The sequence below is a fragment of the Artemia sp. Qi Xiang Cuo genome, chromosome 15, assembly GCF_049724085.1.
Source record: "Artemia sp. Qi Xiang Cuo chromosome 15, ASM4972408v1, whole genome shotgun sequence".
Lineage (NCBI taxonomy): Eukaryota > Metazoa > Arthropoda > Branchiopoda > Anostraca > Artemiidae > Artemia > Artemia sp. Qi Xiang Cuo.
In genome coordinates, this window is record NC_142808.1 from 41153523 (window position 1) to 41172682 (window position 19160).

General features: G+C 34.2%; 1 protein-coding gene across 2 annotated transcripts in view; it reads right to left on the reverse strand.

Annotated features, from left to right (window-relative positions):
* Positions 1-5656: 5656 nt before the first annotated feature.
* LOC148943676 (uncharacterized) overlaps positions 5657-19160 on the reverse strand; it is a 115981-nt gene continuing 102477 nt past the window's right edge. For both annotated transcript variants that reach the window (XM_089101428.1, XM_089101427.1), the window contains exon 5: positions 5657-5889. Coding sequence is in view for 1 of the 2 variants with exons in the window: in XM_089101427.1 (XP_088957553.1) it covers positions 5758-5889 (132 nt within the window). In the remaining variant the exon portion in view is untranslated. The remainder of the gene's footprint in view (positions 5890-19160) is intronic.

The window sequence follows — 19160 nt, forward strand, 5'->3', positions numbered from 1 at the left end:
GGCCAATATATGGAGACTCGAGTTTAATGTTGAAAAGTGCAACGTTCTCCATTTTGGAAGAGATAACCCACGATGGCAATATTCAATGTTTTCAAATTCCGGTGAGAAATAACCAATTTCCGAGACCACGTAAGATAGAGAAATTGGGGGTTTTGTGGATGAAGACCTCAAATTCAACTGCCACACCCGCATCATCAAGCTCACAATCACTAGTAGATCCCCACCAATAGTAACTACACTCTATAAAAGCCTGGGGAGACCTAGATTGGAGTATGGAGAGTGCGTCGCCACGCCAATTCATAAAATAGACAAGATGGCTCTCGAATCTGTTCAAAGACGGGCAAAAAAATGCGTAGAGTCTGAACGATAAAGGGTATGGATGACGACTAAGGAGCCTGAAGCTATCAATCCTGACATACCGTGGACGCAGAGGCCGTATGATAATGACCTATAAGTTACTCCAGTTTGACGACAAAGATATGTTTGAACCTGCCCGGTCGTCATGTACCAGTTGTCATTCAGCAAAAATGTTCCGCAAGCGCGCCAAGGCAAGAAAAAGAAACAATTTCTTCTACAATTGAATCATAAGTCTGTGGAACGGCCTAAGCAAGACGATGGTGGAATCTACAACAATCGACAGCTTCAAATCAAATCTCGACAAGGACTGGGTGACCAATCCATGGTTCACTCAATGGGATGCAGCAGATGTCCTGCGCCCCCATCATCACTAACTGGCGGTCATTGAATTCGTCCTAATCGCTAGCAAGCGCAATTTAAGGTAATATTTTCCCCTACGCTACTGATAGGTCTGATGGGTTGTATGGGTCTGGGTCTGATGGGTCTAACATGATTGGTTGTATGCTTCTCAATTATCAATCTAAGCATGGAATCTGGTCAAAGCCTCTTCCTTTTCTTTCAGCCGAATGGACCTCCTTTTAAAACTTCTTTAAAAACTACATCTACAGCATAAATTTATTTTACGTTCAACAACATGCTAATCAGTATGCTCTTTACCCTCTATGATAATCAATTACTCCATAGTAATTACTGCAAACACCAATAATAAATATATCCACTGTTGGTACTTTTTCTTTATAGGGATTTGACCAAAATTTTATTTTTGAAAAAAATCATTAGCTTCATCAAAAATGCATCAAATTTTCCCGCCCATTTGCAATCAATCATTACGTGCACAGGTACTGATATCATCACTAACTTTGTAGATAATTATTCATCTTTTTCCAACTTCTCAAATCCTGTCTCTACTTTCTAAATTATTTCTTAAAGTTTTTCAATATTCCCTTAAACTGTTGAGTACATTTCTATTTAGAATTCTCTTTATTATTGATCATATTCTCCTTCTTATGTTTATTTAGGGCTAGTCTGGACTGACAGCTTTTCCAAAATTTTCTAACATGCAGATTCACATTTTACTTTTGTGCAGTCTAGCAGCATCTTCAAAAAGTGGTTCAGTCCTGCTTTCTAACACTAATAATAAATAAAAATAATTAAAATAATAAATAAAAATAAAATAATTAAAAATAATTAAAAACTAAAATAAATAAAAATAATTGAACGGGTATTTTAGTTAGACCCTTACTAATACCTATATAATAACAAGTCCATGACAAGGAGCGTTTTCTCTCTTATTCTCAAGACAAGCTTCAGTTTGCCTTTTTCACAGTTTTATATACTGTTTGTTGAGATATGGAAATATTTAGACTATACCTCACAATTTTGAAAACCAATTAAAACTTCCTGTGAATCAAAATTTTTTAAGTATGGTTTCCGAACGGTTTCTTTTATTAACTGTGTCAAATTATTTTTTTTTCATTTAGCATTGATTCATCATTTAATTAGTTAATTGAATTAGATTAAATAATTTGGCGGATCACAGATTTTGTTCGGGGGGGGGGGGGGGTTACAAAACACATAAAAAAAATTTCAATACATTTCTGTTACATTTTTACGAGACCAACAGAAATTTCAGGGAGGATTTAAACCAGGTAACTCCCCTGAATACAGCTATGGGGGTAGGTGTATTCCCCCATTCACCCTTAAAAAAACTCTCTACAATTTCTTGAAAAACTATTATCTTGTAAGAAACTTTCCCTATCACACCCTCCGACTTAATTTAAAATTCCCTGATGTTTTTCATATATTTCATCATAACTTCTTAACAGCTCTCGCATAAATAGTCAGAGACGTTTAAATCTTGTCCTTCCCTGCTCCATCACCTCACCATAAGGTTTATCATTGCTACCAAGGAGAAGTTCTGCTTGGTTAGCCTGATGGGACTGTGGGAGGGGGATTCGAATCCCTCGAGGGAACTATAACCTAGTTAGGTCCACGGCATAACACGAAATTTTGAGTGATGTATAGTTTTTCTGCTTTTTTTTCTTCGCTGATTCAACTTTTCTTGCTTTATATTTTATTAAGTGTTGCCTCCCTATGGCAGGACAGCATTAACATGTATTTATAAATAATGAGTCGAGGATAACTCGCATTGCAAGTTCCTGCGCAGGTCACCTGCTCTTGTTAATATAAACCATTGCCAAACAATATAAACTGTGTGGTGACAAAGGTAGTCCTAGTTATGTACAAAGCTTCTGATCAGTTGGAGGTTCCCAGGGAACTTCTTGCTGTCCTGTCATAACACGCGTAAAAACTTTGTGATGGGCTTCCATTGTTGGAATATCATCCTTTTCTTCAAACTTGAGCACTTTCCAAAATTGAAATAAAACGAAAAAGTTAACGATATGAAGCCTTATGACATTCAAACATGATGCAATGACAGCTTATCATATTGAAATATTGACTGAAAAATGTGAGCGGTTTGACTAAAAATGCTCTGAGTTTCTGAAAGATCTCCCCGGTCAGAAAACATGGAATCTCATAATATAGAGGTACCACAAGGGCGTATCCAGAATTTTTATTTGGGGAGGAGGATGTTTACAAAAAACTATAAAAACGTACCAAATTTGCTTATCTGCATTTTTGTGACTTTTTTACCAGTCAGACAAAAATTTCAGGATGAATGGGCCCAAATCCAGTAGCACCGTCCCTGGATGTGGTCTTGAGCTGATATATCTATATAAGAAGAAAAGAATACTTACCCAGGGAGGAGGACTCGCGGCACTTTTTTTAAACATGCTCATGGGTGATTATTATTCGCTTCCTTTTAACATAAATTAATGTTAAATTTTGAACTCTCTAGATTTAGTGGGTGTTTTGCTGTAGGATGTTCAAGTTTCAAAATTACATTAAAGAAAATTCTATCTTGATTTGATTTTTTGTAAATAGTGAAAAAAGCTTAATACTCGTTTCAAATATTCACAACAAAATAGGGATTTTAAAGTTTAGGGATTTCCATTTTTAAAGATATTTTTAGATGCAAATTGCTTCTGATCAACAACTCCAATGTGTTATTATACACAAAATAAAAAAAAAATTGATCACTAATTAAACTAAAAAGAATACTAAATCTAGAAATAGAACTGTCGATCATAATTCATAGTCTCGAATCCAGACCAAGAAAGTTTTTTTTAGCAAATTTACATTATTCAAGCTTTGAATGTTTTCTTCTACATAATGAAAAACATGGGATGTTTCCCCTGTGAAACGTACTTCGAATGTTTTCTTTTACGAAATAAAAAAGGGGATATTTTTTTTAAAATAAAAAGCTTTCTTATTTATCCAATATGATCCATGGCAGGCTGGTAATTGCGTTTTATTTATCTTTTTTCATTCAACACTTTTCAGAAAGGGGATAGCCTGTATGAAACACACTGAGTTCAGGTTTCTTTAAAAAAAACTGTTGAAGCCTTATGACCATACTTTAAAACTTTATTATTAACGCCCTAGCCCCCCCCCTCTATGTCAAATAGTTCTTGGTAATAAACCACAAGGAAAGGACGACCAGTGCCACTAGTAATCAAATTCTAAAAAGAGACATCTTTATATCAACATACACATAAGCAGAACCATGATAAAAAAGGATGCGAGAATGAAAGTCAAAATATTGATTCGCTTGAGAAAGACTGAAATACACAAAAGGAACGTTTCTAGGTGTAGATTCCCCGAAATACTCTGAATAATTTTTAAAGGCAAACAGAAATTCAGTTAATGTTTATTCTTTCGAATGAAATTAAAGCTTCATTAAAACCCAACAAATATTTAACATTGTTCTCTGCTTTGATCATTTCGAAAACTGTCTTCTCTCAGTTTTGTGCATTTAGAATATCGTATTTGGACATGCTGCTGCTCCTCTGAGCAGCAGCTCAGAGGAGCTGCTGCACGGCTTAACCGAATAGTCTTTAAGATAAAGTTTAGTAATCTATAACAATGTCTGAAAAGTACGTCTGAAAAAGGGGTACCCTTAAGATTTTTGGAGTGGGGGAGGTAGAGAGGGTTCAAAATGCCAAAAATAGTTTTTCAGACGGTGATGTTTTTAAATTTTCAGGAGAGGGGGATTCAGTTGACAAATATTACTCAAAAGGTAGGACGTTCTAACTAGAAAGTTCACCAAAATACTGTAGCAGACAAGCGTTACGTCTGCCCCTTTTCTTTAAAATTGATAACTAGTTACTCTACTGTAATAATACGTGGCAGTAAATGACCTTCCTCGCGTAATTTAGAGTAAAGAGCAAAATTAAAAATTGGGTCGCTCAACATTCAAGGTGTAATTCAGATGAATCATATTCTGAATCAAGATCCAAAGTTTGTGATTTCAACAAAGCTTTGTACTTAAAATTTCAAAATGCAATAATAATTTTTCTATCGTTCAAAATTTTGCACATGTTTTTTCTTTCTTTTTTTGTAGTTTTTGGAAAAGAAATTGTTTAAGCTAATTCAAAGAAATTACTTATTTACACAAATTTCCCACGTACAACTTTCAATGCTAAATTAAAAACTATGACCAGTCAGGTTTTCTGTTGCACACACTTATTTTTGTAATACTATTTTGAATTTTTCTGGCCGAATTGTTAAGACAAAAAGAACTATTAGCACAAATATTATGGAGGCTATAAAAACAACGTAGAATTTATGACTTCAGAAAACAAAGCGTTGAGTTTAGAAAAAAAAATAACCCATTGACTAAATTAATTTGTTTGATTAATTGGTTAAATTTTCCTTAAAAAGGCCCAATCGGAAAATAGTAAGACAAAGGCCGTGCTGACGTTTTCTATAGAGACTTTAAACTAGAATAAATTTCTGAAAAGCTTTTAAAATTTCCTGTAAGATAATTTGCGAGATAAAAAACATATTAAAAGTTCATAAGGGTTTTGAAAATTCAAATATTTATTCTAATTATTCCGCAGGAACAAGAGAAAAAAAAGATCCTCAAAATTTGAATAATTTTTAAAAGCAAGGTTATCCACGCTGATCTTTTCTATATAGACTTTATCCAGGATGTGTTTTTGAAAAGATTTCAAAATTTGCTCTATTTATGACCCAGTAGCGATTTTAAAACTTCACAGGTACGCTACAAATTTTTGTTATAAGAATTAGTCATAGTTTGACTAATTCGCAAAATAAAGATAAGAGTTCAATCTTTTCTATATAGACTTTAGCCAGGATAATTTTTGAAAAGATTTCTAAATTTGCTCTTATCAAACTTATCCCCTGATAACTATTTCATAGAGGCACTAAAGCATTTGTCAGCAACTTCTATTTTAATTATTCCGCATGAGAGAGAAAAAAAGCATCAGCTAAATTTGACTAATTCGCAAAAGCAGATCATACAAAATATCAAATTCACACAAAAACTTCGGCATCCGATTGTTCTGAGCCTTGAAATCCGGAGTCAAACGAGCATTGCCTCTTGTGCGACTCTGATCTGGTTACTTGAGAATTAACCAATAGAGTCCTTCCACTCTCTAACGTATCCTGAAATAAAAATAAAGTGAAATAAAAAAAAAATCAAATGGCTCAATTGGTCCCAAAACGTTTAGACCAAGGCCTCCAAAAATATCAGTTTTTATAATTGTCCCATAATTTCTTATGTTTCAAAGGTGGTTCACTTGTTTTTTTTTGTGGTTTTGCCCTCCCGCCTCCAAAGATAAATTCTGATCATGTATGTGAAAGAGACATCTTAAGAATTTTACTCAAAAGCACTAGATGGTGGGGATTCTGCCCTTAAGAATCCAGACCTTCTCATGGGAAATCCTCCTTAATTGAAGATTCAAATCCTCTGCACACTTCCGAAGGATATACAGTGTCTCTTTTCCTCTTTTTGTCTTGTCCATTGCTATAAAAAAAATTACTGGGGCTCTGAAACAGAATAGAAGAAAAGACAAAAAGTGAGGATGAATGAAATACTTTAACTCCACAGTGACTTTCAAAATCTTAGGAGTTCCCGTTAAATAATTAACGAAGCTCTGTAGCAAAAGAATTGGGATCATGCTTTAAAGAAAAGATTAGAGCTAGAATACAGCTCTACATTTAATAATACAAGAAAACACAATAACAGATCTTGACAAAAATAAGTATAGTTGAACAATAGTTTATTATATATTAAAATACAAAAAAATTAGTCAGCAATATAGAAACTTTTTTAAATAAAATGCAAAATTATTTCAAACGAACACAATAACAGTAGTATCTTGAGTTCGTGCTTCTTCACTACAGCATATCGCCACATTTTGAGAAAATACTATAACCATTATTTATTTTTTAAACTATACAAGACACCAGAGACATTGCAATGTCAAAGTAATAAAAAGACTCGGCAAGTTCAAAATGTTATGGTTAGAAACTCGGAAAATTGTATTTGATTTCTTATACTTTGGAAATTTTTTGTTCAGATTAAGATAACTTAAAAACAGAACAGCAATATAGTGAAAAAAATTGATTTTTGATATATCAAAATTAATCTAAGGTTGACTTTAATACTCCAAGTAAAAAAAACTTGAAGTCGCTATTAAGACTATATACTCTAATAAAACTTTTAATAGTCATATACCAACGCCATCTATGAGCCCTATATATAACTGACAATTATTTTAACTAATGCTTAAATTTGCTAAAAATTGGTAAGAAATGGGAAGCAACAAAGATAATTTTATTGTTCTTGTAAATAGAAATCAAAAGATGTAAATGTAGAGCACTGCCATAGGCAGCACTATCAGAAAGCCTGAATAAAATGTAATCCGAGGCCCGAGCATCGTTAATGCCCTTTTTATTTTCTTGCTGGACAAAATAATCTTCGCACATCAACAATTTAAATATACAACTGGGTAGAAGCCCCACTTAAAACTAGTTTCAAACCTTTAATCCAAAACAGTCTTAAAACGGCGTTTCGAGTCTTAACTTAAAAAATCTGGACCGGGACTCAAGTGTCCATACGATTTCCTACTTTAGAAATTGAGACAAACAAGCACTTGAACAAGACCTTGACCTTACTCAACTATCCAATCACCTAAGACAAAACAGTATAACCAAACAATCAACCAAACTGAAGTGTCCATGTCAAAAGAAAATTCAACAGTGGTTTTCAATTTTGGCTTTCATTTCATCAGATGACTATTCCATCACTAAACAAAATGGTGATGCCCATGCTTTATTATAGTCACACCTGTCCGTAAAATCAAATTTATACACAGCTATATTACCAAATATGTACCCTGTTTGTAATATCTTAAGTTGAGAATCTTTCAAGCATAAGACTTTTGATTGACCAATCAGAGTTTAGATTTAAAGCATAATATTTTAATTTTAAAAAAAAGATGAAAGCTGGGAACGCCAGCATTTCTATTTGTAACATAAATTTGGTAAATGATGCAACGACTTAGGGTTAGTGGAAAATAGTTAAGTAGAGAAAGATAGTAGCAAATCAGTGTTTGACCCAAGCTTTTCAAATCAACTTCTTGCGCTTTTATTTTACACCTTTTTAGTATAAGCGTGACCTCAAAACCAAGAAAAAAAGACCGTTCCATCCACAAGTATTGGCTTAAGGTATTATGAAAACGTAAACTAGATCAAAAGTAATTAAATTCCTGTAAGTTCTTTTAATTATTACAAAACCGTAAACTAAACAGGAAATTTAATAACACCGTATGAAAAAGAGAAGAGAATAACACCATTTGCGACGAATTAAAAGGACATTCAGACAGCGCTTTAAAAAAAACAAAGGTTGTGTTCCAGAAAAAAATGTAATTATTAGTTTATTTCTGCCCCTAACCCCTTTTGTGAGAGTCATAGGCAATGATCTGGCAGTGCTTAGTAAAGAGCCTGTGCCTTCAATGCATGTCATTTTTGCCATCAACCTCGCATGGGAATAGAGATTTGGGGGTAGTCTCATTCTGTGGGAAATGAAAATTTCTAGTGCCTTAATAGGATCAAAAAAGATCAGACCCCTTGTCCCCTCCTACACCCTTTTTTGCTCTCTGGCTCTCCATTACATCCCAATATATCTGACCAGAACTTCCATGTGACCAGTTTTATCAGAACAATCAGAAGGCCCAATTCCCCCCAGGACTGACATGAATCCCACAGCCCTTGGAAAAAGGGTGGTAAAATAAGTAGCTTCTCAATTCCTCAAAATAGGTTTTTGTATTGTAAACAGGGGGACAAAATTGATATTAGGTGTTTATCTGGTTTAAAACTTTCGGGGATCATTCACTAGGCCAATATAACAAATATGTTACTGAGAAATTGGAAGATGTTAAGGGGCGGACCGAAAATCTTTTTTCTCGTCGTCAGTTTGAAACTTAGTCAAACATCTTTCAGGCAAGAGGAAGATGATGTACAAAAAAATTATTCGGGAGCAGCCCCCCCTCCCTCCTAAAAAATAGGGCCTGAAAAGGGGCTAATATTCTTTCGATTAGATCGAAACTTAAATCCTTGAGGTTGTCATTTCAAAACGAAAATAATTACATATAATCAACTATTAATTAATGCAAATTTCATAGAAGTTGCACAATTCTGGAAATTTGTCGAAAAAAATTATGTCATCTTGTAAACACTACTCTCCAAAGCCTGAAAGACGTGATTCAAAACCCTACCTTTTGATAATGAGTATCTTAGCGAAGTTATATATCAAAGAACTTCTCATACCCCTTAATTTGTTTCGTATTTACACAACGGAGTTTGGCTATTAAAATGATGAATAAAACTGGTCTACTGTTTGATGCTCATGCACAAAAGAAAATTTGAAAATGCACCATCAAAAATCAGGAAAATGCACCATCGAAAATCAAGAAATTGCACCATCGAAAATCAGGAAAATTTATATATTCGAAATCAGTATAAAAAGGCGATTCTTTTGATATATCTATTGGTATCAAAATTCCGTCTATTAGAGTTTTGGTTATTATTGAGCCGGGTCGCTCCTTACTTACAGTCCGTTACCATGAACTGTTTGACTAAAGAAGCCAAGAAATAAGGAACCATAGCAACTGCCGAAACTCTATTTTGAATTCTAAGTCAGAGAAAAAAAAATGTATGTAAGGGGTCTGGAGATTTGGTAAATACTTCCAGTTGATAAAGGGATTTAATTTTTCAATTTCACTAATTTAGTTTCAGGTTACGAAACAAAAGAATTTTTAGAGCTTCAACAATCCATGAAATCAAGCTAGATAACCAGCCATAGTTATTATATTTTCTCGGAAATTGATTCCTTTCGAAGTAAAAGCGATGCTTATAGGAACAAACGCAAGTCAAATAACTGGCCGACCTCATGTTTCTATACACATCAGCACAGGATTCTGTTTTCATGTGTTCGACTTTGAAATGGCCTAAGACTTCAAACTTTAGATATTATTCTTCAGTTTCAATAGAAAACACTTTAAAACCTCACATGTGTTTTTTGAAGTTTCTGCATGCAATACAGGTCTTTAATAATATAAGTTATCATTTTAGATATTAAAATTATTTACACAATAAATAGTCAGAGCAAAGCATTTAACAGACTTGGACCTTGATTTCTGGGGAACTTGCGTTTCATTGTTGTTATGCCTAAAGGTCTTCTGTGACAATTTGACACTTCCAGGATAATTTTAAAAGCTATTTACTAAGGTGTTCTTAGAGGGGAGATCACGAGGGAAATGTTCAATCACACTTTGGTTCTTCTGATCTACATTGCCTTCCTCATTTTCACTATAAGGAGCCCTCAGCAAACAGATTTTGTCAATTAATTCAGAAACTGTCATACAAAACATGGTCGAATGGTCGTTATATGGTCGAAATTTGTCATTCTTAGGTCTCCTGCAAAGTCGAAGATGGGCAATTCTTCTGTGACAATTTGACACTTCCAGGATAATTTTAAAAGCTATTTACTAAGGTGTTCTGAGAGGGGAGATCACGAGGGAAATGTTCAATCACACTTTGGTTCTTCTGATCTACATTGCCTTCCTCATTTTCACTATAAGGAGCCCTCAGCAAACAGATTTTGTCAATTAATGCAGAAACTGTCATACAAAACATGGTCGAATGGTCGTTATATGGTCGAAATTTGTCATTCTTAGGTCTCCTGCAAAGTCGAAGATGGGCAATTCTGTCAACTGAAAACAAACAAATGACGAGACAATATGAGTTTCATCTAGCAACTCTGCCACACTTAATGCGAAATTCTATGAAGTTTTCGGTAAAACTTCTAAAGCAGAGACTCATTTAGATACCTCTCAACGGAAGAAAACAATTAGTTTTTTTATTTTGTTTTTTACCCTCGCATAAACAGGAGTCTTAACATGTTTAAACAAAATTTTACCGGCCAAGGGAACGGATTTTCAACTCTGATCTGAAAGACAAGCCAGAAGAAGAGCCATTATTTTCATTCGACGTCCTTTTTAAATATTTTACGTTATTCTTTCATTCACAACTATGCTATTTTTCACATCAGTTTGGGATATATTTCTCCGGTCTTCTCGCTTTAAAGCTAAGATCTGATAATTAATTTTAAAAAAAAGTCCTTCTTAACATACTTATTAACAAATATTCTTTTTTCCATTGCATAAACAGTCAGCTTACTTTTAGTTTAAATACAATTCTGTCGGCAGAGGGAACGGACTTTTCACTCCAAATAGTAATTCTTTTTTATTTTAAGTTTAATTTTAGATTTTTGGACTATCTATTTTACTATTTCAAACTATGAAAAAACTTACACCACATTAGTCAGCAATTCTTCAATCTTCCAGCGTTAAGCCATGATCTGACAGAAAATGGATAATTGTGCACGCCAGAGACGACCAAGCGACACTAAGATATACATACTAACTGCCCGGCATACCAATGAACCGAATTTTTCAAGCATAATCCGAAAAAAAGTCAAACCATATAGTCATCCTCAGGGACGTAGCTCCAGCATTTTCATTGGGGGAAAAGGGGGTCCATATTCGGATAGTCAAGGGGCATGGGCTACATAATAATTTTTTCTCCATTTTATTGGGGGGGGACAACGCCCTTGGTCATCCGTCTTATTGTAAGCCCTTTAATCTGTTTTTATATCATCTACTCTCAAGTTTTAAACTATGGCCAGTTTTATGCCAGATTAGGCTCTATTTCTCGAATTGCTCAGTATTAAAGGTAAGTTTGGATAGAAGAAGATAAATTTTGGCAAGCAAAGTGATTTAGCAATGTCACCATTTCAACTATTTATTCTACTTTCTAACATTGACAACTGGAAAATAAATATTTCCAGTTACGTTATTTTCAAAAAAGAATGTAATATTCATCTTATGCTATAGTAAATTATAAAGTTGGCAAACTCTCTGACCATCGGGAAAAGAAATTTTGTTTTTGCAAAATAAATCAGAAGAAGAAAAATTTCAAGGACAGTAAAACTTAATTTTAGATGCAAACTCTCATCCACATGGTTTCCCGCTAGGTGAAAAATATTTCAGCTTCAAAGAAGTTATATATAATTACCTTGTTATTCATGCTAATCGAAGCATTAATATTTTCTTTCTCTTCAAGTTTATGAAAGGTAAAAACTAAAAAAATAAAATTTGTCGTGTTTGCCTTAGAGCTCTCTCCCACAATTGTGTTTTTACGAAGGGATACTTCCATAGGCAAACCAGTAGACCAACAAACCATGATAGGGCCTTCAAACTTCAATACCTTGAGTAACAGCGGGGTGAGCAGGGGGGGGGGCTGCAGACCGCGCATTTGACCATTTCTTCCAAATTAAAGAGCAATATTGATGTTTAACTAAAAGAATATTTTATTGAATAATTCGTTCATTGCCAATTTTTTGGATAATATAGCGTAAACTTTTAGTCACTTTGTTTTTTATTTGTCATAAAACGAAGAAATAACATGTAAACAGATCCTTAACTTCCAGAGACAGCAAATACAAGGCGAAAAGATATTTTAACAGCCATAATCACAACAACTTTATTGAACTCTTAGGGAAAATGAATGTCTGATATTTTGCATAAGCTTCTAAAGTATATTTACTTGTTAAAAGGATTAGTGAATTTCAATAAGCAATGAACAGCATTAGTTGGAATATTTCAAATTAAAAGGCATTAATAAATGTATGATAAATTAATAAACACCAAAATATGCGAAAAGGAAAATATTTATCAATATTCGTACAAGATAAATTTTTTCTAGCAATATATCCTTCCCCCTCCAACAATCGAAATAGTTCCTGAATACCCCCCAACCGAAGGAAAAATCCACATATTTAAACTTAAGTCACAAAACGTATCGATTTAGCCTATCAAGGCATTGTGGGCTTTGTTTCAGTCAATAATCTTTTAAAGCCGCTCAACCATGAAACTTATTTGTTTTGTGGCTCAATCAAAGTGATGTTCGAATACTTTAAGCGGACTAAAACGTCTATGCGGTTAATTGGTGGGTAACATACACGCAATTTAACGCCTTAAAATAAAATTAATATTTCAACAATATTTTTTTAAGGCTGGAAAATAGCTTTGAACGTAAAAAGAAGTCATTTTCCAGGAATTCATTTCAGTGGTGACGGCCAGGGGAGGGAGTCCAAAAAACCCTAAGAACAGGTCAACTGTCTAAAAGAATTATACTGTCAAGTTTTTAGTTCTACAAACCGAAGTAATTCAAATTTATCTGTTACAAGAAGGATATAGATTTTTTCGCTAAGTAGTCCCTATATTGCATTTTTGCGTGTTGGAAGACCTTGCACGGATACTTACTCCTTTTAAAAAGTGGAAGATTTTGACTGGAGTCATTTTAATTATTGAAAATCATAAATGAAAGATGCTAAGTCCAACCTGAATAATTTTTGTGAATGAAAGTATTGCTATATGCCGAGTTATGTCACTTTAAACACATTTTTTGCTGCAATAGATACTTTTATTCTTAAATCTCATATTTCTCACACTGGAAAAATCCTTTAATTTAAGGTTTCCAATATTAAGTTCAGCCTTTCCAAAATAAAAAGTTCCAACCACTACAGTTTTTCGGTCTAAAAAACGGCTATAGAAAAACAGTGTGATTTTTATATTGTGTTGATGGAATATTTGAAATTAAAACAGGGAGTAGCATAATGGTTAAAGCAGAAACTAATTCTTATACGCCTGAGTAACTTACAGCAGCCCACAATTTCTTGTTTTGTCGTTGTTAATTTGGTTATTGTTAATGCTGTTTTTTCCTTCAAAATTATTGTAAACAATTAGTTTTTGACACAAAAAAGAGTGATTAAACTAATGTGAAAACAGGACAAAAATGGTCAGATAGAATATTTTTCGCTTTAAACAAAATATCAGCAGTAGGCTATTAGGCAAAACAACTTGTACAATGGAATTTGGTATGATCATTGTATAATCAAAATGACACATTGAGCACTTTATGATATTTTGCATGAATTGAGCACCTTCATTAATTTCACAAGTGCCTTGAAGGTTTGCTATTTTGTCCCTCCATATCATTTCTATGATTGAGAGAAACTATGGTACGTAGTATACTACCTTGAGGAGCCCCAGAAACTTTACAGGCTGTAAGACCTTTATACCAGCGTGTTTGTGTTTTTTTTACTTACTTTAACACTAATCAACTCACGTACAACAAAGGCAGTATTAACCCATAGGATGTTTCACATCAAATTAGACTGAATAGGTACAAATAAATATAGAATTGATTAGAAAGAACAAAATTAATAGGGGTAGAACTACTCGGTAATAGAAGTCAAGTAAGAGCATTTAGCATTAAAGCAGCTTTTAAAACTAGACAAAAATCAAATTCTATATTTAAATAAATGAGTATTCCATAAATAATTATCATACCCAAATATAAAATAACATTTATATGATTTTGTTATATTAAATATATTACACAGAAATATCTATACTGCACGTTATATAAAAACAAATTTGATTAAGTCAGGACAAAACAACAAGTCACCTTCAAATAAACTTGTTTTGTTTTTTCTAACTCTAGTTTTTTGGACAATTTTTAAAAATATTTCTAATTATTTTCAAACTGACGCTATTTTCGACGGCTGGGTTTAAATATTTTAACGTAGCTGTTTTGATGCATAACTTTAAGACAGATACAGAAGAAATTTGACAAAAACCCTAAATATGTTGTATATATGTATGTTAAGCTGAGGTATAGCCCCCCACTGTTAAAGAAGGCTGTCTATGGAAAAGACCATGCACATGGAAAGTTAATATTTACTTACACTGCAAGCATAATATTCAAGTCAAAAGAAAAATTGAGGGATTCGCCAGTGATTTCTAGTATCTTGTCTCAATTACATCATTGTTTAAGAATGACAGAGCAAACTTATTTAATTAAATTTTCAGTAGATTTGCTTAGTGAGGCAAGCAAAGGCTTGGAAGATGAAAGTTTTGAGAAAGTTGTAATTTGGGCTGGGTGGGTTAGTATTCAGTTCTTAAACGGTTTCACTTTTTGTTCAAATACATTCACTTTTTAACTGGTATGACTTATCTAAATTGCAAATGGTGCAATATCTGGGTTGTCGTTCTAAAGGATCTTCAAGACGTATCTAAATTTTAGAAAGGGCGGATCCAGGACTTTTTTTTAGGGGGGGCAAAATAGGTTGATCCAATAAAACTTGCGTTAGGAGTAAGTTTAATTAACGCAAAATTGTGTTAATTAACTAAATTACACTACTTTAGACTACGTTAGGGGGGCACGCCCCCCTGGATCCGCCACTGGATTTTAGTGAACATAAGTGGAAAAAAATTAAAAAAAGAAAACAGCTAAAGTGCTGCACCCAGGCATTTTAGGAGGGATGTGACCCTAGAACCCATGTCCACCTCTAAATCTCAGGTTGATTTTTCTCATCAGTGTCTGATCTAAAATCTATATTCTGAAAAAGATCCCTGTTTCCGCCTTTAATACTTTATTTGTTCTTCTTAGAGCACAGAAACCAACAACGAAACATACTTGATTTTACTCACGTTAGAAAAGCCAGCAAAATTAATATATAAATAATTGCATAAATTAAAAAGGTATCCCTTTTACAGTGGCGGATCCAGAGATGGGGGGCGAGGGGACGCCCTCCCCCCCTAACGTAGTCTAAAGTAGTGTAATTTACTTAATTAACGCAAGATTGCGATAATTAAACTTGCTCCTAACTCAAGTTTATCGGATCAACCTATTTTGCCCCCCCCCCCAAAAAAAAAATCCTGGATCGACCCCTGCCCTGTTATGCATGCCCCGCATTCTATTAACGTTTTTTTTATTTAAACTGATCTGAATTACGAATTATTTTTTTAAGAATTACTTGCTCAAACTAGGTATTTTAATCTGGGCTCTTAGTTCGATTTCAAAGCCTGTTCAGTTGTTTTAGAGTGCATCTATATTTAGGGGGTAAATATACCATTGTTTGGAAATATGTCCCAGAAAACTGAGTGGTTCTTCATAACGTTTTTTTAGATAGTTTCAGAAACAATGGTTATTTTAGAGTTTTAAATTGGGGGCGTTCTGACCTTCTTCGGCCCAAGATTGTTATTTCGTGGCACGAAAAAGCCTAGGACACTATTTTGATATGGCGTAATATCTTTTGGTTCTAAAAAATGGCATTAGAACTCGAAACCCTCCTTTTAACAAACCCTTTTTAAATTTCCCGCAACAACTGCCTCGATACGATAAATCTAGATAAAAAAAAACATGGATCCGTGACTATCCAATACGGTAGGAGAGGGGAGGGGGGAACGCTTAATTCTGGGTTTTTTATAGAGAGCTGAAAATCCCATCCAAGAGTTCTTAGCTATGATCATCCTAATGATGTTCCGGCACTTAAATGAACAATTAAACATCATGGATGTCTAGCGATTTATAAACCAACAATCAAATGACAGCGGCATTCATGTAATACTAAGGTACTAAGGGGATGGGGTTTTAGAACCTCCTGTTAGGGGGTTTCAGACCATGGCAAATCGACTGACTACCTTAGAATGTGCCTTTAACCGCTTTTTGATCCCACTTTGGACAATAACTGAATGTTCTATGGCACAAAATGACCCAGAACGTAAATTCACTGGAGCACGATCCCTTTCGCGACAGAAAAAAGCCATCATCTGTAGATAATTTATCAAAAAAAAAAATACTTAGTAATCGCCGCAACATTCATGCCCTTATCAGCTAACGATTTATGAATAAATAAGGAACTCACTGCAGCATTCACTTTATACTTTAGAGGTTTTTCTCAAAATGGGGGAATTCATGGTTTCAGATTTAAACTATGACAAATCACCAATCAAATAAACTATGAGATTTGGAATTGTCAATTTGGTCTGGCACCTTTGACACACACACCCCCCTAAATTTTGCTCATTGGCACCCTTGTCACACTGTGCCTCCCCCAAGATATTGCTCTAGATCCGCCCCTGTTTAGGCCCTCTTTGGGCAAAAATTGATGCTTTCTGAAACGAAAAGAAAACACCACTTCATTTGCCCAATAGTTGCAGAAACTCTGATAAAAAGAAATTTTGATAACAGTGGATACACCCAAAGAATTGGCTTATTTTGTCCGATTCCAAATATAAGAAATTCATTAAATTTATTATAATCCATCAAAAGCAACAAGCCTGAGAAAATTTGCCTGGTTTCCGAAAATGGGAGAGGGGCAATATCCCCAGAAAGTCAAGTGATCAAAATGACAATTGTGCCATTATTTTCAGCATATCAGAGAACCCGAAGGAAAGGGTTTCTAGCTCCTATCTACAGAAATTAGGAATTGTTTGTCCTTTGATCAACGGACAATTGTTTGTCCGTATATCATCATCCGTTGATCACGGATGCGTGTTTATGCGTTGATGTTTTTTTTTTTTTTTTTTTTTTTTTTTTTTTTTTTTTAGGAGCGATCGTATTGAACCGATGGTCCTAGAAGATCAGGAGAGGGTTCATTCGAGAAGGTATCAAAAGTTCTAGTGCTATTTTTAAATGACCAGAATGATTGAATGGTAACTAGCCCCCCCCCCTCCCATGCCCTTTTTCCGGAAAGAGAACTGATCAAAATTTTGAGATAACCATTTGATTCAGTACAGTTGAAAGGTCTAAATACTATACCTCTGGGGATGACATGCCCCCACTCACACATCGCTTGGAGAAAGGGCTTTAGGCTACGCAATTTGTCCATGGTTTACAAAGTGTATTTGTTATTGCGAAATATACAAAAACCTTCTATGGGAGAATTTTCTACGGGTGGTATTTGCCAAGGGGAGAATGTTCCGTGGGGAGAAAAGTTTCTGGTGTGAAGTTTCCAGGAGAAATAAAATGTAGTTTTTTTTTAAGAGGGGGGGGTATTTCCTGCCAAGATTTGAAAACGGTCAGAAAATTAAAATAAAATATATGCTTTTTCAACGTAAAGTTAGGAACAAAATTAAAACTTAAAACCAATAGAAACCGACAGGGACCGTAGGTGCCCCCCAGGGTCCCAGAAGACTATTTCTCATTTTTCTGATATGAGGATAGTTGCCTCTTCCCAACACTCAATCTTTACGCTAATTTTGCTTTTGTTATATTCTCTAAGAAAGACTGCTCAAAAACAAGGACCGTTGAATTTGAATGAGGAGTATTTTTAAAGAGCTTTACGACTTTAGGCGTAAAGAACGAGGATTGAGGAAGGGACAATCCCCCTAACATTAGGAATAATTTATGTTCCTTTTAAGTTTTAAAACGACGGGTTGCACAAGCCTTTCTGTTTGGGGTTAGAGACCATGAAAAACAGGTTGAAAATAATATAATTATCATTTCCTGGCATTTTCAACCTCTGTGGGCAGAAATTATTTAGACATGTCAGTGCTGCCCATGTAAAAGTGATTTCTTTGTTGTCCAAGGTCAGAGCCTGTAATTCTCCTATACAGGGTTTTGGACAATGATTATTCCAATGTTGCACATTATTTTATTCTGACACCATTTTTGGTGTTTCAATTTTTTCGACATTCTCATAAGTTTGTTTTGCAATAAACTTTAACTATTAAGATTAGCTGAAATAAGAGTTACCATTCCTGAATCAGCTTCAAATGACATTCTTTCTCATTTGACAATTCTCTTTTTTGTACTTATGTATTATACCAAACACAGTAGAGAAGTTTGTTGAATGTAAGATTTGAGAAAACCAGGTTTCATAGCCACAAAGACAATTGACGGGTGACAGAATGCATTGGAGTTGTATAATTTGGGATATATATTTGCACTTGCACATTAGAGGGTGAGCGAAGTAAGGTAACTTTAATCCTCTCCCCCCCCCCTAATTTGCAAATATATAGCCCAAATTATATCATTATATAAACTAAAGTATTATATTTTCATCATGTTTTGGTATATTTTATTATGATTAACCTAACTCCACTTCTTATACCGAACTATATTATACCGTGTGTTTGGTACAATACATAAGTACCTTTTTTCTTTTTGTTTTCAAAACATGATTTCAAACTTCCGGTTACTAAAGACAGCGGTTCGCTTCTTACTAGGTTGCAGTTGTCCCTGCAACCATGAAACATCGCAAGCATGATTATGAGTAATTCAGTACCGTTCCTAAAAAATAAATCTAATATGTTCAAAAACCGCTAAAGACTCATAAAAACTTGAAAAACAACAAATGCCTTGTACTCACACTGAATAAAGTGCATAAAAGTAAATGCAGATCACGACCTAATCTATTTTAAAAGCCACAATTTTCCCATTTAACTTGAGAAAACAAGAGCCAGTAATTAAGGTGTGATTTAGCTAATTGTCTATGAATCGAGCTAAGGTAATGAGTA